At 32.9% G+C, this 22,308-nt stretch overlaps 1 protein-coding gene across 2 annotated transcripts in view; it reads left to right on the forward strand.

Annotated features, from left to right (window-relative positions):
* rab27a (RAB27A, member RAS oncogene family) overlaps nucleotides 1–19,837 on the forward strand; it is a 39,296-nt gene extending 19,459 nt beyond the window's left edge. Inside the window, exons 2-7 of one of the 2 annotated variants that reach the window (XR_012393782.1) lie at nucleotides 1,436–1,608; nucleotides 11,639–11,724; nucleotides 13,807–13,910; nucleotides 15,073–15,196; nucleotides 18,359–18,875; nucleotides 18,964–19,837. Coding sequence is in view for 1 of the 2 variants with exons in the window: in NM_001030257.1 (NP_001025428.1) it covers nucleotides 1,456–1,608; nucleotides 11,639–11,724; nucleotides 13,807–13,910; nucleotides 15,073–15,196; nucleotides 18,359–18,560 (669 nt within the window). In the remaining variant the exon portion in view is untranslated. 2 annotated transcript variants of the gene reach the window in all.
* The last annotated feature ends 2,471 nt before the right edge of the window (nucleotides 19,838–22,308 follow it).

The raw sequence follows: 22,308 nt of genomic DNA on the forward strand, positions 1-22,308 counted from the left end.
TCACTTGAAAATAGTGCATGCTGGCTTTTTGACTTATGAAGAAGGGAACTTTGGTAGAAAGGCACCAGTCCCAGAATAGCCTTGTATACCAGATTCATCCAGTGGGTGTACTGTCTTACATTCAGAGAAGGCCACTCAGTTTTGGCATACAGTTCCGAATGGTGCGTTAACAAACCTTAGAGCACTGTGATAAACAGAGTTTAAAGGCTAAAAACATTTGGTTGAAACTTTTATATAAAACATCACCATAATCAATCAATGGTGAAAATGTTGCAGACACCAAATATTTACGAGCTTTAGGGCAAAAGCAGGATGCGTTTCGATAGTAAAACCCTCAATTTTCGAACCAAATTTGCTATGTGTTCTTTGAAGGAAAGCTCCTGATCGAGTAGAAAGCCTAAATACTTGTAGCTGGACACTAAATTTATTTGTTCACCTTCGCCAGTGGTCCATCCAGGAGTGGAGCAATTTGTGAAAATCATTCATTTAGATTTGTCTACATTTAAAACCAATTTAAGATCCTGATGATGAGACTGAACAATGATAAAAGCAGACTGTAGAGAATGTATGGCCTGAGCAAGTGAAGGAGAGCAACAATAAATCACTGTATCATCAGCGTACAGATGATGAAAGGCATTGGAAGGTTGTCGCACAAGTTATTAGTAAATAATTAATTGTTTATTATAAATTCCAATCAATCAGTCTGTATTTTAATATTTATCTTTATTTTATTTTTTAGTTATTCATCTACTGTCTCTCTCTCTCTAACACACACACACACACACACACACACACACACACACACACACACACACACACACACACACACACACACACACACACACACACACACACACACACACTAAAAAGTATAGAAAATATAAAATTGTGGCAAAAAATACTAACAAAAAAAACTAAATAAAAATATATATAAAAAAATAAAAGCAAAACATTAAATCTAGGCCTGTCACGATATCTATATTTTGTTTTGAGATATATTGCACCAAAATATATTGTGATAAACTATATTAATGTCATTTTAAGATCATTTTATGCCTCTCATTTTATAATGCCAGAATGACAATATAATATCATCACAATGCAAGTGCACTCTTCCAAAGAACACATCTTATTTTATTCATAATAATATTTAATTTAATTATAGTCATTTTAACAAATTTTAACTAAATAAATTATAATAAATGTTAACACAGAAGTGCAAGGTAAAGAGTGACAGAGGCTGTGATATCTGCTGTCAGACACACACATGAAAATATAATATAATATCAGCGAAATTGTTGCTAGAATTGGTTTTTATGTATGGGCGATATATATTGCATCACCTAAATAATCAGTGTCCATGTGTTGTGTGATGAGTCGAAATATTGATTATTATGACAGGCCTAACAAAATCTTTTGTGTTTGTGTTTGGCAGGTCTTCGTTTAGCTCTCATCATGTCCGATGGGGACTATGATTACCTCATCAAGTTCCTCGCTCTGGGGGACTCTGGGGTGGGAAAGACCAGCTTCCTATATCAGTACACAGACAGCAAATTCAACTCCAAATTCATAACCACAGTGGGAATAGACTTCAGAGAAAAACGAGTGGTGAGTGCTTCATTACTGGCTCTAAAAATGACATTGGCATCCATTTACCAGTGCATTCAGCTCAAGACACAATTGTTATACATTAAATTATTATTATTCTTTTTAAAATATTTCCCAAGTAATGTTCAAGAGAGAAAGGACTGTTTTCACAGTGTATTTATCTTGGAGAAAGTCTTATTTCTTTTAATATGGCTGGAAAAAAATTATATGTAAAAATCCATATTATGAGCTCCTGTAAACATTATTTTACTAATTATTCACAGAACAAACCATTGCTGTTCAATTACTTGCTTAAATACCCAAATTAACCTTCTTGAGCCTTTAAATTGCACTTTTTTTAAATACTAATGTCAAAACACTGTTTATATTAACGCTAATTAACATGTTTCGCTCATTGTTTGTGTTTGTAAATGCATTAACTAACATTAGTTAATACAACTTTATTGTTAAATGTATCCATCTGTCTATCTATCTATCTATCTATCTATCTATCTGTCTGTCTGTCTGTCTGTCTGTCTGTCTGTCTGTCTGTCTGTCTGTCTGTCTGTCTGTCTGTCTGTCTGTCTATCTATCTATCTATCTATCTATCTATCTATCTATCTATCTAAAATAGTTTCTGTATTTCATCAGTGGCGTAGCGCAAAATGCGGGGGCCCCCCTGGAGGGATTGGGGGGTGGGGTGGTGGTGTTGGGAGCGATCACAAACTGAGGGGACGGGGAGAGTCAGTGGAGCGACGATGCGAGGAAGCGATCATAAATTGAGGAGCGGGAAAGGGGGTGGGGGTGGAGTGAAAACGTGGGGAAGCCTTCACAAACTAAGGAGCGGGAAAGGGGGGCGGGGTGGAGCGACGACGCGAGGTAGCGTTCACAAACAAGCTGCGAGAGCGTCAAAGTAGCCGGAAGTCATTCATTTTCAATGAGAACCGGTGGCGAGGAGTCGCGCGGCGCATCTTCTCCGATGTGGGCGTCGAGGATGATTTGAAATCAAGTCAACTTTATGGTATGAGCTATGACGCGGTTTGGCGGCAAGCAATCAAAATTAAGTAGTCTACCGTTTGAGAGTTCAGAGAACACAGACCTGTAAACTTTGGTTCCGACCACAGTTGTTCCCAGGAGTTTGATTATTGCGGTTACCGGATTTTCAATTATTGAAAATCGTGACAACGCGGGGCCCCCTAATCACGCGTGGCCCGTCCGCGGTGCATGCCCTGCGGGCCCGTCCGCTACGCCACTGTATTTCATGATTCTTAGTTTTTTGTTTGTTTGTTTATTTACACTTATGAGTTGCATAATGGACCTTTATCTTTGACTCTACACTTTAACAAAATGACAAAATTTATTGACACTTTTGCTTATTGTATAAGAAATAATGTATACAAAATTATATTTGTATAACAAAAAAGTACAGAGTTTATTACAAGCCCCAACTCAGACAATTTACCACTTCAAACTATTAAAATTATGAATAAAAGTAACTTTTTAATTCAAACTTCAAAATGATGGAAAGATCAAAGTCCCATAATGGAAAAGCATAAATAAATGCATCATCATGAAAAATAACTAGTAAGATATTATGTACTGTCATCCAGTGTTAAGGGGAACGCATTACAAGTAACGCCAGTTACGTAATAATATTACTTTTCTAAGTAACAAGCAATGCGTTACTTTTAAAAAATAAGTAAAACTGTTTAACTTGCTTTTTAAAAAGTGTAAAGCCAGTTACTTTTAAGCTTAGTTAATTTGCTTTTTAAAAATTGTTGAATTAAAATAATTGTAGTCACGTTAAATCATGCACTCAGTGCGAGAATGCCGGAACAGACAGAAATGAAGAAGGCAGAGCTTTACATAAATAAGTATTCTCATTATTTTGAGTGCATTGAAGAAAAGGAAAAGAGGATTATCTGAATGGACAGTGATTCAGTGAGACAAAAAGGACAAAAGTAACAAAGTTATTGCTGTAAACTTTCATTAATCTGTAAATGCAGCATGTATAGCTCTGGGGTCAGGAACTTCTCTGAAGATAACATTATCCTACATTAACTTTTTATTTGGCGATGCAGTTGCGCAGTGGGTAGCACGTTCGCCTCAGCAAGAAGGTCGCTGGGTCGCTGGTTCGATCCTCGGCTCAGTTGGCGTTTCTGTGTGGAGTTTGCATGTTCTCCCTGCGTTTCCTCCGGGTGCTCCGGTTTCCCCCACAGTCCAAAGAGATGTGGTGCAGGTGAATTGGGTAGACTAAATTGTCCGTAGTGTGTGAGTGTGTGTGTGTGTGTGTTAATCCGACCCCGGATTAATAAAGGGACTAAGCCGACAAGAAAATGAATGAATGAATGAACTTTTTATGTTTTTTAAAAAGGTAAACGAAGGTTATACAGTGTGATGTTAATTGCAGAGCTCCTCTATTAAAAAAAAAGAAGACCCCCCCCCCCCTGCAAATTTTGAACTCAAAAGTAATATAGTGCATTATTTCCTATAAAAGTAACTCAATATTGTAATGCATTACTTTATAAAGTAGCTGTCCACAACATTGCAGTCAACATGGCGAAAAAAAAAAACCAAATTGGTTATTATAAAAGATTTATTAAAACTTTATGTTTTAAAATGTGTTGAAAAATCCTTCTCTCTGTTAAACAGCACTTGGGAAATTTTTGAAAAACAATTAAAAGTTTATAGGAGGACTGATAATCTTGTTTTCCACTATATCTGCTGTTTATATGCTGACTTGTTATGTTATTTATTAATGAGCTTTCACCTTTGGTAATCTTTGAAACTTTTTCTCACAGTCTTGCTGTATGTGTTTCCTACTTGTTTAGTAAAGTATGTTTAGCTGGGGTTTACCGGACTGTGAAATCCCATCGCCCTGTTCAGCTCTGTTCGTCACCACACATGGAAACTTGCCCAGAGGTCAAGAACAGCCATTCATGTGTAAATCGCAGACTTGGATGCAGCGAGATGCACACGTTTGTCTGAACACCGTCATGAATACTAGATGTAGAGAAAACACATGTGGATTGGTGCGCTCCTGTGAAAGCAAACAGACACGCTCACAGCAATTATGCTTTTACTCAATACAGTAGAAGCCCTGAGGGGGGATAAACTGGTGGGAATGTGATATATGGCATGAGGCAGACTGTGTAATATGATGGGTAGATGATAAGAATAGATGTCGGATGGATGAATAAATAGATGGATGGAGTTCTGAAAGGTCTAAGAGATGACATATAATGTATCCGCTGATGGATGGCCCGATCAACGTGACTTTGAAATTCTCCATTGATAGATATGAATAATTACTTGGATGGATAGACATTCGGATAAATGGATGGATAGGTACTTGGATGGATAGATGGGTGATCGGATGGATGGATGGATGGATGGACGGACGGATGGATACTTGGATGGATAGGTACTCGGATGGATGGATACTTGGATGAATGGATAGATGGGTCCTCTGATGGATGGCTGGATTGATAGGTACTTGGATGGATGGATGAATGGATAGATAGATTGATGGATGAATAGATACTCAAATGAATGAATTAATGAATGAATGAATGAATGAATGAATGAATGAATGAATGGTGCTTTAATGGATCGATGGATGGATGGGTACTTGGATGGATGAATTGATAGGTACTTGGATGAATGGATGGATGGATGGATGGATAGGTACTCTAATGGATGGCTGGATTGATAGGTACTGATGGTTGGATGGGTGAATAGGTACTTGGCAGAATGGATGGAAAGATAGATGGCTAGATGGATAGGTCCTCTGATGGATGGATGGATGAATAGGTACTCGGAAGAATGGATGGAAAGATAGGTAGATGGATGGATGGATAGATGGATGGATGGATGGATGGATTGATAGATAGATTAAAAGATGGATGTTTAAGTACCTGGATGGATGGATGGATGGATGGATGGATAGGTTACTCGAATGGATGAATGGATAGGTACTCGGATGAATGGATAGGTACTCTGATGGATGGCTGGATTGATAGGTACTCGGATGGATGGATGGATGGATGGATGGATGGACAGGTATTCAGATGAATGGATGGAAAGACAGATGGATGGATGGATGGATGGATAGGTACTTGGATGAATTGATGGGTACTTGGACAGATGAATGGATGGGAAGATACTCAGATGGATGGATACTTTAATGAATAGATGAATAGGTACTCTGATGGATGACTGGATGGATAGGTACTGGATGAATGGATGGATGGAACGGTACTCTGATGAATGCATGGAAAGATGGATAGATGGATAGGCACTCTAATGGATGGATGATGGATAGGTACTCGGATGGATGGATATGTACTTGCATGGATGGCTTGATACTCAAATGGATAGATAGATACATAGATAGATAATTGGATGGATGGATACTTAGATGGATGGATAGATAATCAGATAGATGAATGGACGGATGGATAGGTACTGGATGAATGGATGGATGGAACGGTACTCTGATGAATGCATGGAAAGATGGATAGATGGATAGGCACTCTAATGGATGGATGATGGATAGGTACTCGGATGGATGGATATGTACTTGCATGGATGGCTTGATACTCAAATGGATAGATAGATACATAGATAGATAATTGGATGGATGGATACTTAGATGGATGGATAGATAGATGGATAGATAATCAGATAGATGAATGGACGGATGGATAGGTACCCAGATGGATAACCATTCAGATGAATAGATCAATAGGTAGTCTGATGGTTGGGTACTCGGATGTATGGATAGATACATGGATGGATGGATTGGATGGATAGACAGATACTTGGATGAATAGATGAATAGGTACTCTGATGGATAGGTACCGGATGGATTGGTACTCTGATGAATGGATGGAAAGATGGATAGGCACTCGAATGGATGGATGGATGGATGGATTGGTACTCGGATGGATGGATGGATGGATGGATGGATATGTACTTGCATGGATGGCTTGATACTCAAATGGATGGATAGATAGATAGATACATAGATAGATTATTGGATGGATACTTAGATGAATGGACGGATGGATAGGTACCCAGATGGATAACCACTCAGATGAATAATCAATAGGTAGTCTGATGGATGGGTACTCGGATGTATGGATAGATACATGGATGGATAGATTGATAGATACTCAGAAGAATAGATGGATGTGTATATGGATGGAAGGATATTCAGATGGATGGGTACTTGGATGGATGGATAGATACTGTGATGGAAGGAAAGATAGATATTAGGGTGGGCGGATAGTTAATCAGGCGGATTGATGGATTGATACTTGGATGGAGGGATACTGGAGGGATGGATAGATATATACTTGGATAGATGGGTAGATTGGATGGGTGGTTAGATACTCAGATGGTTTCCCACAGTATCAAGAACCTGCTGCAGAGTGTGTGTGTGTGTTTCTGGGAAAGAAGGGTGCAGGATCCTCTCAGCTTCATATGCAGATCCTCCTCTAGAACAAACACTTGAGCAGCTCAAACATCAAACAAACACTGATGGTTCAGAGTCACACACTTCCACATCTCAACCAGGGTGTTTGACTGGGAAAAGCACATTCACCATTCCTGGAACTGCTTACTCATAACAACAAACACTATCTGCAAACAGCTTAGTAACAGCCTGGCAACCAGCACATTATAACATTGCAATGTCACATTTGTCGTCTTTTTCTAAACAGACAGAAAATATACAATACAGTTAGATTTATAGCTTTACCTTTTTTGGTTACCTTCCAAACACAATAATTCCCCTGCTGCACCCATATACATTTAATTTTTATTAGAAAATGAATCTATTTATAAAAATAAACAGACCTACTCTTCTGAAATGACGGAGGAGTTCACCTTCTTTATCCTGTCTAAAACAGATTGCCAAGAGGCTGCACTGTATATATTATATGTACAGTGTAGCCTCTTATAGTATACCATATTAATTTTAAGGTCAACTGGTAAAACATCCATTAACCATTGGTTAAATGTTGGAGATGATCTTTCCTCTGAGCAATATAATCCTTCCAGCTATAAGCATAACAAAGGCAATCACATTTAATTTCCTATTGTTTAAAACATAAATAGCGGGGTGTAATACCAAAATTTGAAATTATTTTAGGTTTTGTGTACGGTATGTGTTTAATGTGTCCGAGAGAAACTTCAATGTTAGCCGCCAAAAGTACTTTTAATTTGAAACAAGCTGAAACATATACTTTCGACTGATCACAGTGCAACATTGCGATGTCACATAACATTTGTGTAGTTATTAATTATTGCAAGACATTTGATAGAATTATGTTAAGAAGAATATAGAATATCCAGCGATTGAACAATTTGACACGTTATTATCGTAAACATACTCAAAAACAGTTGTAGTCAGAATTATTCACCCCCCTTTGATTGTTTTTTTTCTTTTTTAAATATTTCCCAAATGATGTTTAACAGAGCAGGGAAATTTTCACAGTATTTCCTATAATATTTTTTCTTCTAGATAAAGTCTTATTTGCTTTATTTTGGCTAGAATAAAAGCAGTTTTAATTTTTTAAAATCCATTTTAAGGTCAATATTATTAGCCCCTTTAAGCTATATATTTTTTCGATAGTCTATAGAACAAACCACTATTATACAATAACTTGCCTAATTACCCTAACCTGCCTAGTTCACCTAATTAACCTAGTTAAGCCTTTAAATGTCACTTTAAGCTGTATAAAAGTGTCTTGAAAAATATCTAGTCAAATATTATGAACTGTTATCATGGCAAAGATAAAATAAATCAGTTATTGGAGATGAGTTATTAACATTATTATGTCCAGAAATGTGTTGGAAAAAATCTTCTCTCCGTTAAACTGAAATTGGAGAAAAAAATAAACAGCGGGGCGAATAATTCTGACTTTAACTGTATATGTTATATACACATATATACTGTATATACACACAGTGCTCAGCATATATAAGTACACCCCTCCCAAAACAATCTTTGAAAATTTAGGTTTTTAATAGGAAGCTTCACAACATTATACTTGTTCATATAGGCAAGGCAAACTTTTATATAGTACAATTTTACACAACCGCAGTTGATCCAAAGTGCTTTACAGTAAAATAAAATATTTCATAAAAAAAAAACTTGTATTAAAAATATAAGAAAAGAAATATATATGTAATACTTAAATGAAGATAAGAAATATCATGCGTGCGTTACTCAAGGGTTAGGGAGTAAAAATAAATCCTTAAGTTAGATTTAAAAGCATCCATTGATGGGGAAATCCTGATGTTCAAAGGGAGCCTTGGGGCTGCAACACAGAAAGCTTGATCACCTTTGATTTGCAGCGAGACCCAGGGACAGACAAAAAGAACTGATCATGGGACCTTAATAGTCTACAAACTGTATATGGCCTAATAAGTTCACTGATATAGACCAGGGCAGAACTGTTTTATATGTGAAAAGAAGGATTTTTAAAATCATTGTAGGAAGCCAGTGCAATGAGGCAAGGACTGGGGAGATATGATCTCTTTTCTTAGTTCCTGTGATTAATTTGATGGCTGCATTCTGATTCAACTGTAAGCGAAAGAGTGTTGACTGTGGTAGACCAATGCACAAACAGTTGCTGTAGTCTGATCGAGAGGAAATTAAAGCATGGGTTACAATTTCTAGATCATTATTTTTTATTTTTTTTAGAAAGAAACGGTTTAACTTTTGCAACCAATCTAAGTTGGAAAAAGCTGCCCTTCACAACTGCATTTAAATGCTTGTCAAACTGGAAAAGTGGATCAAAAATAACTCTGATTCTTGGCATAATTGTGCAGATTGTTGTTTAGGAATCCTAGCTGAGTTGTAATTGAATTGTTGGTAGCAGCAGGACCTAATAATAGGAGCACTTCAGTTTAATTTTCATTTAGTTGCAGAGAATTATTGGTCATCCAGATCTTAATGTTGGTAAGGCATAGGATAAGGTGTTCTAATGATAAATCTGATAGCAAAATACAGTTGGAGATCATCGACATCTCATGTACACATCAGGCCTCTAGCCAGCCTATTAAAAGGGGTGGTTCTTTTTTCTCAAAAAGTGGACCTTTTTGTAGTTATTCACCTCAAATTAAGGTTCAAGTGCTGCATTTTAGTAACTTTTAAACCACTAATTTGTGCTGGATTAGTTTGTTGGATGGTTATTATTACCACACTTTTTGATGCAACAAAAATCCTTCCTACATTTTAGTCAGAGTGCTTGTCATACTATTTTTTGTGTACAAAATTGTGTTTATTTACAAATGTGCATTTAAACTAAGTTATTACAGTTTCATATATAATGTACTGAGATTAGAATTTTAGAAATATGAAAAAATAACTTATTTTAAATGCTAAATTATAATTTATAATCATCCGTAATCATAAAAAATGGCAATCTGTTAATAACTGTTCACAAAGGTAACACTTTATTTGCATGGTCTGTTTGAGTATTAGTAGACTGTGTGCCTAATATCTGTTGATGCTGCTTCTTTAACAGACATTTAATTGACTATAAGAAACTTTGCAAGGTTAACCCCAACCTAACAGTCAACTTATAATCTAATGAGAAATAATTGGCGTGTAGATGCAATGCAACTTAAATTCAACAAACAGACTATCAAAATAAAGTGTGGCCAAATAAAAAAACTGTAGTCTATATGCAAATAACAAACTGGCCCGTTTATTTCCTCAGACATTTGTCCATTTAATTAATAAAAGCCTTCGTTTATTGGTTATTCTTCTTAAAGTATTCTTCTATTGGTTCACAATTTATGATGGTACACTGTCTAAAATGGGACTGATGAGCTTATATAGGGGCCAAATTCTGGGCTTTGTCAGAGGGGGGGGTGGGTCTTTCAAACCACCCGAACCCCTCCTGGCTACGGGCCTGTACATTATGTTAGTCATATAGATCATATACATTAGATCAGTCAGTACTGAAGCCAAATCTGGAGCTTATCTAACAAAATAACTTTCGATAATGATCCAAAAACTAGTACACCCAAATTTATGTTATAGAAAAAATATTAAATACAAATTTAAAACTTAAAAAACAAAATGTAAAAAATTTTGTAGGTTGTAATTTATTTTTGCATCATTTTGATTGAGTTTAATTAAATTATCTTTCAATTTCTACATATGTTTGGTGACTAAAATATTATTTTAATATATCTTTTTAATAAATCTGTTTTGTTTAAACACACCAAAATAAAATGCCTATTTTCACTGAAGAATGGAGAAACATTCATTTTCAAAATGGCATGTACTCAATTATGCTGTCAGTTATACAGGTAAAGATGTTGTCTAAAGCAGGGTTTCTCAACCACGTTCCTGTAGAACCACCAACACTGCATGTTTTGGATGTCTCCTTTGTCTGTTGCACCATTACAGGTCTTTCAGTCTCTGGTAATGAGCTGATGATCTGAATCAGGTGTGTTTGGTTAAGGAGACATGCGCAGAGCTGGTGCTCCTCCAGGAATGTGGTTGAGAAACACTGCTTTAGACAACATCTTTACCTGTATAATTGAATTTTTGAATGCTTTGGGGATGTATAACATTATTTGTGAATATTTTCAGGTTAGCTTCCATGTCTTTTTTTATTCAATTAAAATGTTTTAAAGCAAATAGGTAAACAGCTAAACGCACAATATGTAAATTGTTTTCCTTAAAATGAACAAAAAGCATTAGAACAGTTTTATTTGTTCCGACCTACGTTATTCCAAATGTTAAATAATAAATCCAGTGATGCATTTCTTTTATTTCTCTTCAGTTTTCAGCCGTTTTCTTTCTCCCTTTTTATACTACACGGTAAGTGTTGAATACTTTAATCATCCATCAATTTCTGCAGGAGTCCCTTAGGATGATGACGACCACAACTCCCATGATACCACACACAGTCACAGCACTATCAAAATGCTACTTTGTTTGTTGTGAATACGCGCCCTCTAGTGGTGCAAATGACATACTGTGCCTTTAAATGAGATGAAATGTCTACTGTTTTTCTGAAAGGTGTATAAATCCAGTGGTCCTGATGGCACAGCAGGCAGAGGCCAGAGGATCCACATCCAGCTTTGGGATACGGCCGGACAGGAGAGGTGAAAAAACTCTTTATTCGCATGAAATCTCAAATGAGAGTCTGTGAGGTTTTATTTATGGCTTTTGTAATGATGATAATAATGATGATGTAATTTTATTATCAGAATTTTTTTATTGCATAACAGTATGTTACAAACTGTTTACAATCAGACAAGACATAATTAAGTACACAAATTATTAGTGTTTTTATTTTACACTGATCTTTTTTAGCCTTAGGACAGTCTGACGTACAAATGTATGTTTCAATTTCACTTGATTCAAATCATGGGACTTTAAATCAAGACTTCATGATTCTCCTCATGATTAGGGTTGCAAACAATACTTTAAGCCAGCCTTGGGAGCTACTTGCAATAAGAAACATCATGTAACTTTTGAAGACGCTGTCCTACTATCTTTGAGCAGATTTTATCTGAACCTTCAGCTTTAAAAGTTTAAAAGACAAAATGTTCATAATGACAGGCATAAAGAGTCGTGCAAGAATCTGTTTTGATGCTTCAAAATATCTGAGATGACTCGGAAAATAAATTCTCCGCTTAATCTTATTACTCTATTATATTTATTATTACTAGGGATGCTCCAATCGACTGGCCAATATTTACATTTAATGACTCGATTGGTACTTGCTAATCTGGCCTATGTCATGAACCTATCTGGTGTATGTTTAGGAGTTTACAAGCAGAGGAAGTCGCACTTGTGCTCCCGTATTTTATGCATTGACTGCAGCAGCAACTACACCTAAGAAGGTAGAAGGTACATGACGTGTGGAGACGTGAGCGATCGATGTGCTCGTTTCACAACTAAAATATATACAGATGCGGTGTGACCTCTGTTTATACAGTCTATTGGTGCGACTCGCGTGAGGCATTGAGTGTTTTGAGCTGCTGTGATACGAGCAGAGTGATTGTTTGTAATATTTTTTTACCAATTTTTATATGTGTTATATTATTTTCTGTAAAGCTGCTTCTGGCCATGATATATTTACACCTGAATGGTTATTATAAGAGATGTGTTTAAGGGATTATATACAACATCCTTAATTTATTCTCTTAGGTAAGCAGAGATCTCCACTTAAGTGTCATACTTAGTGGGAAAATGTGCTTAATGCATCATAAAGCTTGAAGCATCAGAATCTGTACTCTGTGTCAGCCAATCACTATGACAAGGAAACGGTACTCAGCTGAAAAAATCCTGATCAGAGCATCCCGAATTATTAAGCTTAAATATTTAAGTTTATATACTGTGTGATGTTTTCAATATGCATGACTACAGGATTTGTTGAAAAAAAAAATACTATTATTATTATTGTTATTGTTACTATTATTATTATTATTATTATTATTATTATTATTGTGGTAGTTATTATTATTATTGTTATTGTTGTTATTATTATTATTATTATTATTATTATTAGCCCTCCTGTAAAATGTTTTTTTTTCCCAATATTTCCCTGGTGCTTTTTAACAGAGCAAGGACATTTTTCACTGTACTTTATAAATATATATATATATATATATATATATATATATATATATATATATATATATATATATATATATATATATATATATATATATATATATATATATAGATATTTACTTATTACTTTAAGTCTAGCTGTAATTAAAGTTTAATTTTTATTAAGGTCAGTATTATTAGCCCTGATTGGCTGCAGAACAAACCACTATTGTCTAATAACTTGCCTAATTACCCTGACTTTAACCCAGTTAAGCCTTTAAATGTCACATTAAGCTGTAAAGAAATGTCATGAAAAATATCTTGTCAAATATTATGTGCTGTCATCATGGCAAAGTTAAAAGAAATCAGTTATTTGAAACGAGTTATTAAAACCTGTTGAAAAAAATCATCTCTCCATTAAGAAACAGCACTTGGGAAATAATTGAAAAAGAATTACAAAATTAACAGGAGGGATAATAATGTTGTCTTCAACTGTACGTCAGATGTTGTGGACCTGAATACAATTTCTCGCTATTTGCAATGTATTTTATTTACCAGACAGATCGCATTATCCTGGTTTTCCACTTTTGTTTGAGCAGTGTTTTCTCCTGTAAACACTCCCGCAGGTTTCGAAGTTTGACCACTGCTTTCTTCAGAGATGCGATGGGCTTTCTGCTGCTCTTTGACCTCACCAACGAGCAGAGCTTCCTGAATGTGCGCAACTGGATGAGTAAGAAAATCCTTTTTTTATTGTTACTTCAAAATGCATTTAATATCACTTATTTTTAATAATACATATGGAAATTTAATAATTACATTCAAATATTCATTTTAAATAAACACATGTTCATTAATTGTATTTTAACTAGCAGCTTAGAGTGATCATCTAATAATAATAATAATAATAACAATAATAATAATTAATAATAAAAAATAATAATAATTGTATTATTAATAATATTAATATTATTATTATTGTTATATAAAAATACGTTATATGCTATTTTATTTAAAATACCAGTGAAGTGATAGCTAATCTATAAAAATAATTAGGATAATAATCATAGTGTAATAGTATGTTATAATTTTTTTTCTAATAATAGAAATTATATTTTGATAAAATAAAAATAATAATTTCAACAATGCTACATTTTTAAAAAATAATTATAAATACTTTTAATGTAATTTTATTAATAATTGTATTTTTAAAGTAGAAAGTGAAACCATTTTGAAATGTTTATTTGCTTATTATTACATGATTATTACAATTTTTTATTTTACCATAATAATAATAATAATTGAATAAAATAAAATAACAATATTATTTTTATTATTATTATTATATTGTTGTTATAAAGGATAACATGATTATTGTAGTTTTTATTTCAGCTTAATAATAATAATAATAATAATAATAATAATAATAATAATAATAATACTTGTATAAAATTAACAGCAATATTTTTATTATTATTTTTATTATTAATATATAAAAATACATTGTTTATAATTTCAATTTAAACACCAGTGTAGTAATTGCTAATTTACTAAAATAATAAAGATTATAATAATGATAATAATATTGTAATAATGTTTTGAAAATGATTCTAATAATATAAATATTTTTTGATGATACAATCATAATTACAGCTATACTGCATTTTAAAAAATAATAATTATAAATGGTTTTAATGTAATTTTTTTTGAGAAAGTGAAACCATTTGTAAGCATGTATTTGATTATAATTACACAATTGTAATTGAAATTTTCTTTAGCTCAATAATAATTTCATGAAAATAAGAATATTGTTATTTTATAACTATTTATTATTTTAAATAATTGTCATAAATATATGATAGTTGAAAAATTACTTGTTGTAACGTGTCATTCAGGTCAGCTGCAGACACATGCGTACTGTGAGAATCCTGATATCGTCTTGTGTGGAAATAAATCAGACCTGGAGGAGCAGCGTGCCGTCAAAGCGGAGAACGCAAGAGAACTGGCAGAGAAATACGGGTGAGAAACTCCAGATGCTTGTTTCTGTCACATTCAGCCAATACTGCATTAATATTGACTCAACACCTCATCAGAACTCAGTGTTTATCAGCTAAAAGCATTTGATTTCCTTTGCAACCGAGAGTTAGGAAACAGTCATGATTTTATTAGGATTTTATTCTGCACATTTTTTTATTGAACTCAATAAATTGGGTTAAAATGTAAACAGCTCCATTTTAGATTAGAAAAATGAAAAATAACATAACCCAATAACATTAATTTAAGTCAGAAAATTAAGAGTCTGCTTTGATTTAATTGTCAGAAAGGAGACTTTTTGATTTTTTTGACAGTCGTAAATTAAACGGCTTCATTTATAGTATCACTCAGTGGTTAGCACTGTGCCTTCACAGCATGAAGGTCGCTGGTTCGAGTCCCCACTGGGCCAATTAGCATTGCTGTGTGGAGTTTGCATATTCTCCCTGTATCGGCGTGAGTTTCCTCCGGTTTCCCCTACCACAACCACATGCACAGTATGGGAATTGATGAACTAAATTGGCAGTAGTGTATGTGTGTGAAATGAGTGTATATGGATGGTTCCCAGTGATGGATTGCAGCTGGAAGGCCCTCCACTGTGTAAACACATGCTGGATGAGTTGGCAATTTATTCCGCTGTGGGGACCCCAGATAAATAAGAATGAATTAATGAATTTATTGGATCTGCTCTATTAAACCTTCTTTTTTAAAATATTGCTTTCAGTCAGCTTGCCTTTGTCCCAATATATATATATATATATATTAGAGCTGCACGATTCTGTCTAAAATGAGAATATAAAGTTTGACTCATAGAGGTGTAGAAATATTATCTGAGCTGATATTGTGCTGTGTTCAGAAGGTGCAGCGTCTCGAAGCGTGTTTGTTTTAAGGGCCGAGTCTCCAGTGTTTGCCTAAGATGAGGACGGCTCTTGTTAAATGTCACACGCTACACATGCGGGATACCGAAAAACTAATATTGACTGTGTTAATGTGCGTCTTCAGTTCGGACAAGCTGAATGCAGGATTATGCTCCGTATAGCAGCAGTGATCACTCACTCACACACCCTGATACAATTTATCATGCAGCTGAGTGTGTGCTGCTCTCATGAAAACGTCAGGAGAATTATGTGTATTTGCTCTTGATTATGTTTAGAAAAATTATGCATGATGTAACATTTAATAGTAAAAACTTTGTATTATATTATATTATATTATATTATTTTATATTATGTTATTTAGGATTATAATAATTAGGATTATTTTTAGAAATTTCAGTAAAAATAATGTTTATTAATAATAATTCTTATTAATATGTTCTTTTAATTAGGGAAATTAAACATGTATATTTTTTACATTGCTAGTCAAACGTTTAGAATATTGAGGACTATTTTTGAAATATCTGTACAACTCACTAAGGCTACATTTATATAATGTTTTTTCTATATATTATTATATAATATTTTTTATCTAAACATTTTTATAATTTTTATTTATGATTTATAATGTTGTTTTTAAAATTATTACTTCAAAATGCATTTATTATCACTTGTTTTTATATACATATATTAATCGCACGGTTATTTAAATAAAAAATTAAAATGTTAAATATTTTTTAACATAATGATTTTAATGAATTAATAATAATAATAATGATTGTTATATTCAATTATAAAAAGAAAAAATGTATATTTGTTACATTGCTAGTCAAATGTTGAGGATATTTAAGACTTTTTACATACATCTTATCAAGGCTACATTTATATGTTGTTTTAATTTATATGATTTATTTATATATATATTTTTATATTATATAAAATTATTTGTATTAATTACGTTTTTAGAATTATATATATATATGTATGTATATGTATATATATATTCTAAATATTTTTTATTTATATAATTTATGTTGTTTATGTTGTTTTTAAAAATATTACTTCAAAATGCATTAATCACTTGTTTTTATATACATTTATTGTCACTCGGTTGTTTAAATAAGAAATTTAAATGTTACAATATTTTTTAACATAATGATTTTAATTCATAATAATAATAATAATAATAAAATTAATATTTAAAATTAGGGAAAAAAAGTATATTTCTTACATTACTAGTTGAAATTTTGGAATATTTAATACTATTTTTAAAATATCTGTACATCTTATCAAGGCTACATTTATGTTTTTTCAGACTTTTATGTTTTATTTATATTTTATTTTTATATTATATAAAATAATTTGTTATAATTAAATTTTTAGAAAAAAAAATATTTTTATAATGGTCATGAAAATAATACAATAAAAAGGTAAAATATATTTTTACATATAATAATTGTCATTAATATTAACAACAATAATAATACATACACACACACACACACATATATATATATATATATATATATATATATATATATATATATATATATATATATATATATATATATATATATATATATATATATATATATTTTTTTTTTTTTAGGACAACAAAAGGGGTTTTGCATTTATTTTTTGTTATTTTCTTTTTAAATGAATTTATTAAATATATAAATGATACAATGAAATTGAGTCGGAAATAAACAACAATATATAGTATGTATGAAATATGAAGTAATTAGTTTGAAACTGTATTTTTTGAGGAGTATTTCTGTTTAACTGTTGTGTATTAACAAAATGTGAAAGAATTTTCAAAAATTAAAGTTAAAATGCCAGGCTTGACTCAGATTTAATTTTTGTTGTCTATTTAATAATTTCTTTTATGGGGATTTTAAGTATTGAGTCAAGTAAATAAATTCCATACTGATTTCTTTTCAGACATAGTAATTAAAAAAGTAATTGCCATAAGGTTACACCATGTAATTGTGTTTATGTTTTTAAAGTAACATGGCCAGCACGTGAGATCAGTATTGTGATTTATTTCTAATTTATATATTTAATTTTCGTAAAAATTGTAAGAAATATCATCTTTGCAACATGCAACAACATTTTATTCCAGTATCATTTAGCCCTAATTTAAATACAACTGTAATGATGTTCTCCGTAGTTAATTAATAATTTGAAGTAATGAACTGGTGATCAGCATGTGATTTATGCTCATACGACTGTAATGATGTACTCTCAATGTACTGAAGTGTGTTTTTCTCCTCAGCGTGCCATATTTCGAGACGAGCGCGGCGAACGGTGAGAATGTGAGTCGTGCGGTGGAGGTTCTGCTGGATCTGATCATGAAGCGCATGGAGAGATGTGTGGATAAATCCTGGATCCCCGACGGGACAGTCCGCAGCAACGGCCACAGCACCGCCGACCTGACAGAACCACACGACCCCGAGCAGAGCAAGTGTGCATGCTAATAATCAGCGTAAACCCCACGCTTCACTCTGTTTTAATCTCAGTGATGGACCGAATGTCTCTTACATCTTCACCTGGAGCTCAGTCTTCACATTTCCAGAGCACTTTACACCAAATACCCACAATGCATCAGGATAGATGTGTGTCACGGGTGTTCTTCAGTCACACATTACCATAAGGTTCCATTAGTTAAAGGGATAGTTCACACAAAATCTTATGTTCACTGCCTTTTTTATGGATTCTCATGTGCTTAGGAACGTATATGAGTTTCTTTCTTCTGTTGAACACTAAAGATGATGAAAATCTGTAATCAAATAGTAGAAAAAACAACAGAAGAAACTTGTAAAGCTTTTCAAAACAAAGGCAAGTCAATTATATTTGGGGTGAGCTATCGCTTTAAATAAGGGATGATGTGCATCTAGCCAGTTATTCTGGCAGAATAAAGCAGGTTAAAAGCAGTTCTATGAGAAAAACAACTGTCCTGGATGTGTTTCATCTTGTTTATTACACGGCTACTTGTCACAAAACGTAAATACTCGACACAAAACATTGTTCTGAGCCGTAATAGTTTATTAACTCTTTAATTAAAGGCAAAGCTGACGAATGAAAACAGCTGAATGGAGTATACACTAACCTGCGCATTATTCAGTCACGATATGGCGCCAGAGAGTCAAAAACTGCAGTGTGACAGAGAAGCATATAACTATAGATGTCAAGGTATTCACTGATGGTCAAGATGATTTGAAATTCCCAGTTGAATCTGTGTTATTTAGCGGTTGTTTTCTGGGAAAAAAATATTGTGACTGACCAATCAGAGTAATCCAGACAGCCGTGTAATCTGTAATGAATAATGTACATCTAGCCAGTTGTCCATCAGGTTGATCAGCAGCTGTTATACAAGACTGAAGGGCTTTATTTTGAAATAACAACCGTCTAGATGTACATTATCCCACTTATCACATGACTACTTGCCACAAAACTATACTATTAGACATAAAACATTGATCTAATTTATGAACTCTCTTTAATTAAAGCTTGCGGAATGATAAACGCACTAACTGCTACTTATTTTTATTAATATTATTGTTATTATTATTAACATTACTATTATTATCCATTTGCAAGATGGCGTTAGACAGTTGACCGAAGTCCTCATGTGAAGGGTTATATATATTTTTAGGATGTAAAATCTGCTTTGGTCAATATTACTATCCCATCTTAACAAATTAAGTCCAATTACTTGCCTAGTTAACCTAATTTACCTAGTTAAGCCTTTGAATGTCACTTGACACTGAATACTAGTATATTTCAATATATCTAGTAAAATATGATCATTGCAAAGATAAAATAAATCAGTTATTATGGTTTAATAAACATATTAAACCATTATGTTTATAAATCTCTATTAATCAATGGGAAATAATTGAAAAAAAAAGAACATTTCACAGGAGGGCTAATAAATTCGTCTTTAAATGTAGATTAAATATATTCACTGACTGTCGTACTCCGATGAGTGTGTGTTATTAGTTTAATCAGTTGTTATCAGGGAGTAACATACCTGATAACATACCTGAATATCATTCTTGACCAATCAGAATCGAGCATCGCAGTGAGCCGTGTAATAATGTTAAAGTGTTTAACAATATGAACAACACTTGTGCACCATTTATTAGTAACATTTGCTAATCATTATTAATATCCAAAGTTGTGTTAGTTAACATTAGTTACTGGACCGTGGGTTAACAAGATAATGCCTATTTTCATTTACTAATGACTGTAATGAATGCATTTTTTGTTTATATTAACAAATGCTTTTCACTAATGGAACTTTATTGTAAAGTGGGACATCAGTGCATTGAGTTTTCTGCTGAATATGTCTAAATGAAAATGCCACATCAAATCACTGAAAAATAGGTATATTTAAAAATAAATATATGTATATATGGGTCAAAGGAGTGAGTTTATATACATTAAAAACATTTTAAAGGGGTCATGCTACTTATTTTTATTAATATTATTGTTATTATTATTAACATTACTATTATTATCCATTTGCAAGATGGCGTTAGACAGTTGACCGAAGTCCTCATGTGAAGGGTTATATATATTTTTAGGATGTAAAATCTGCTTTGGTCAATATTACTATCCCATCTTAACAAATTAAGTCCAATTACTTGCCTAGTTAACCTAATTTACCTAGTTAAGCCTTTGAATGTCACTTGACACTGAATACTAGTATATTTCAATATATCTAGTAAAATATGATCATTGCAAAGATAAAATAAATCAGTTATTATGGTTTAATAAACATATTAAACCATTATGTTTATAAATCTCTATTAATCAATGGGAAATAATTGAAAAAAAAAGAACATTTCACAGGAGGGCTAATAAATTCGTCTTTAAATGTAGATTAAATATATTCACTGACTGTCGTACTCCGATGAGTGTGTGTTATTAGTTTAATCAGTTGTTATCAGGGAGTAACATACCTGATAACATACCTGAATATCATTCTTGACCAATCAGAATCGAGCATCGCAGTGAGCCGTGTAATAATGTTAAAGTGTTTAACAATATGAACAACACTTGTGCACCATTTATTAGTAACATTTGCTAATCATTATTAATATCCAAAGTTGTGTTAGTTAACATTAGTTACTGGACCGTGGGTTAACAAGATAATGCCTATTTTCATTTACTAATGACTGTAATAAATGCATTGTTTGTTTATATTAACAAATGCTTTTAACTAATGGAACTTTATTGTAAAGTGGGACATCAGTGCATTGAGTTTTCTGCTGAATATGTCTAAATGAAAATGCCACATCAAATCACTGAAAAATAGGTATATTTAAAAATAAATATATGTATATATGGGTCAAAGGAGTGAGTTTATATACATTAAAAACATTTTAAAGGGGTCATGAACTAAGTACACACTGATACAGAGCTCACCATAGTATAAAAATATTCATATTCAGAGCTCAAAATGTTGTGGTTCCTCTAAAATCAGCTTTTATTAAAGCCAGACACCCCACACCACCCCCCTCCCCACCCCAAACACACAAGCAAAAAATGATGGTACTGATGGAATAGTGTGGATAAGTTCCGCTTCTGCAGAAGATCGACGCCCACTTCTACTTTACTGGCTGTTTGGGCTTGTTAATATGCAAACTGGCAGCCAATCAGAGCAGTGGGGGTTTACCCTGAGTCTACCATTGACCACGCCCATTAAAACTGAGTGTTTTGATGAGGGTCAAAATCTGCACCCAAATTAGCCGATTACTTCTACATTATGATGTATTTTTTTCCTTAAACAATACAAGTGGAAAATACAAAACTAAATGAAGTACAAATACAAAATAAAAAAACAGGTCTTTCATGACCCCTTTAAATGCAAGCAAAATTAATGTTTCAAGTAACATTTGTGAAAATGAAAATGGCAAAATATGAGTGAAATAATGTTTTTATTCAGGATGACGGATTTATGTATGTTTAAATTAAATGGGATGCATATTCTGACTTGCACTTAGTTAAAAATATAAAAGAGTAAGTGATAATACTTAATTTGTGTGTGCATTTTAGATTATTAAAACTTGTTGGGTCAAATCTTGTGGTTTGAAGTATAGTGGCAAAGTATAAAGATTAAAAATGATGCTTAAATAGAGTCTATTAATATGTTGTCTGATTCATATTTTAAAAAAATGTCTCAAGTTGTTTTTTACATTTAAACTATTGTTACACGAA

The sequence above is a fragment of the Danio rerio genome, chromosome 18, assembly GCF_049306965.1.
Source record: "Danio rerio strain Tuebingen ecotype United States chromosome 18, GRCz12tu, whole genome shotgun sequence".
NCBI lineage: Eukaryota > Metazoa > Chordata > Actinopteri > Cypriniformes > Danionidae > Danio > Danio rerio.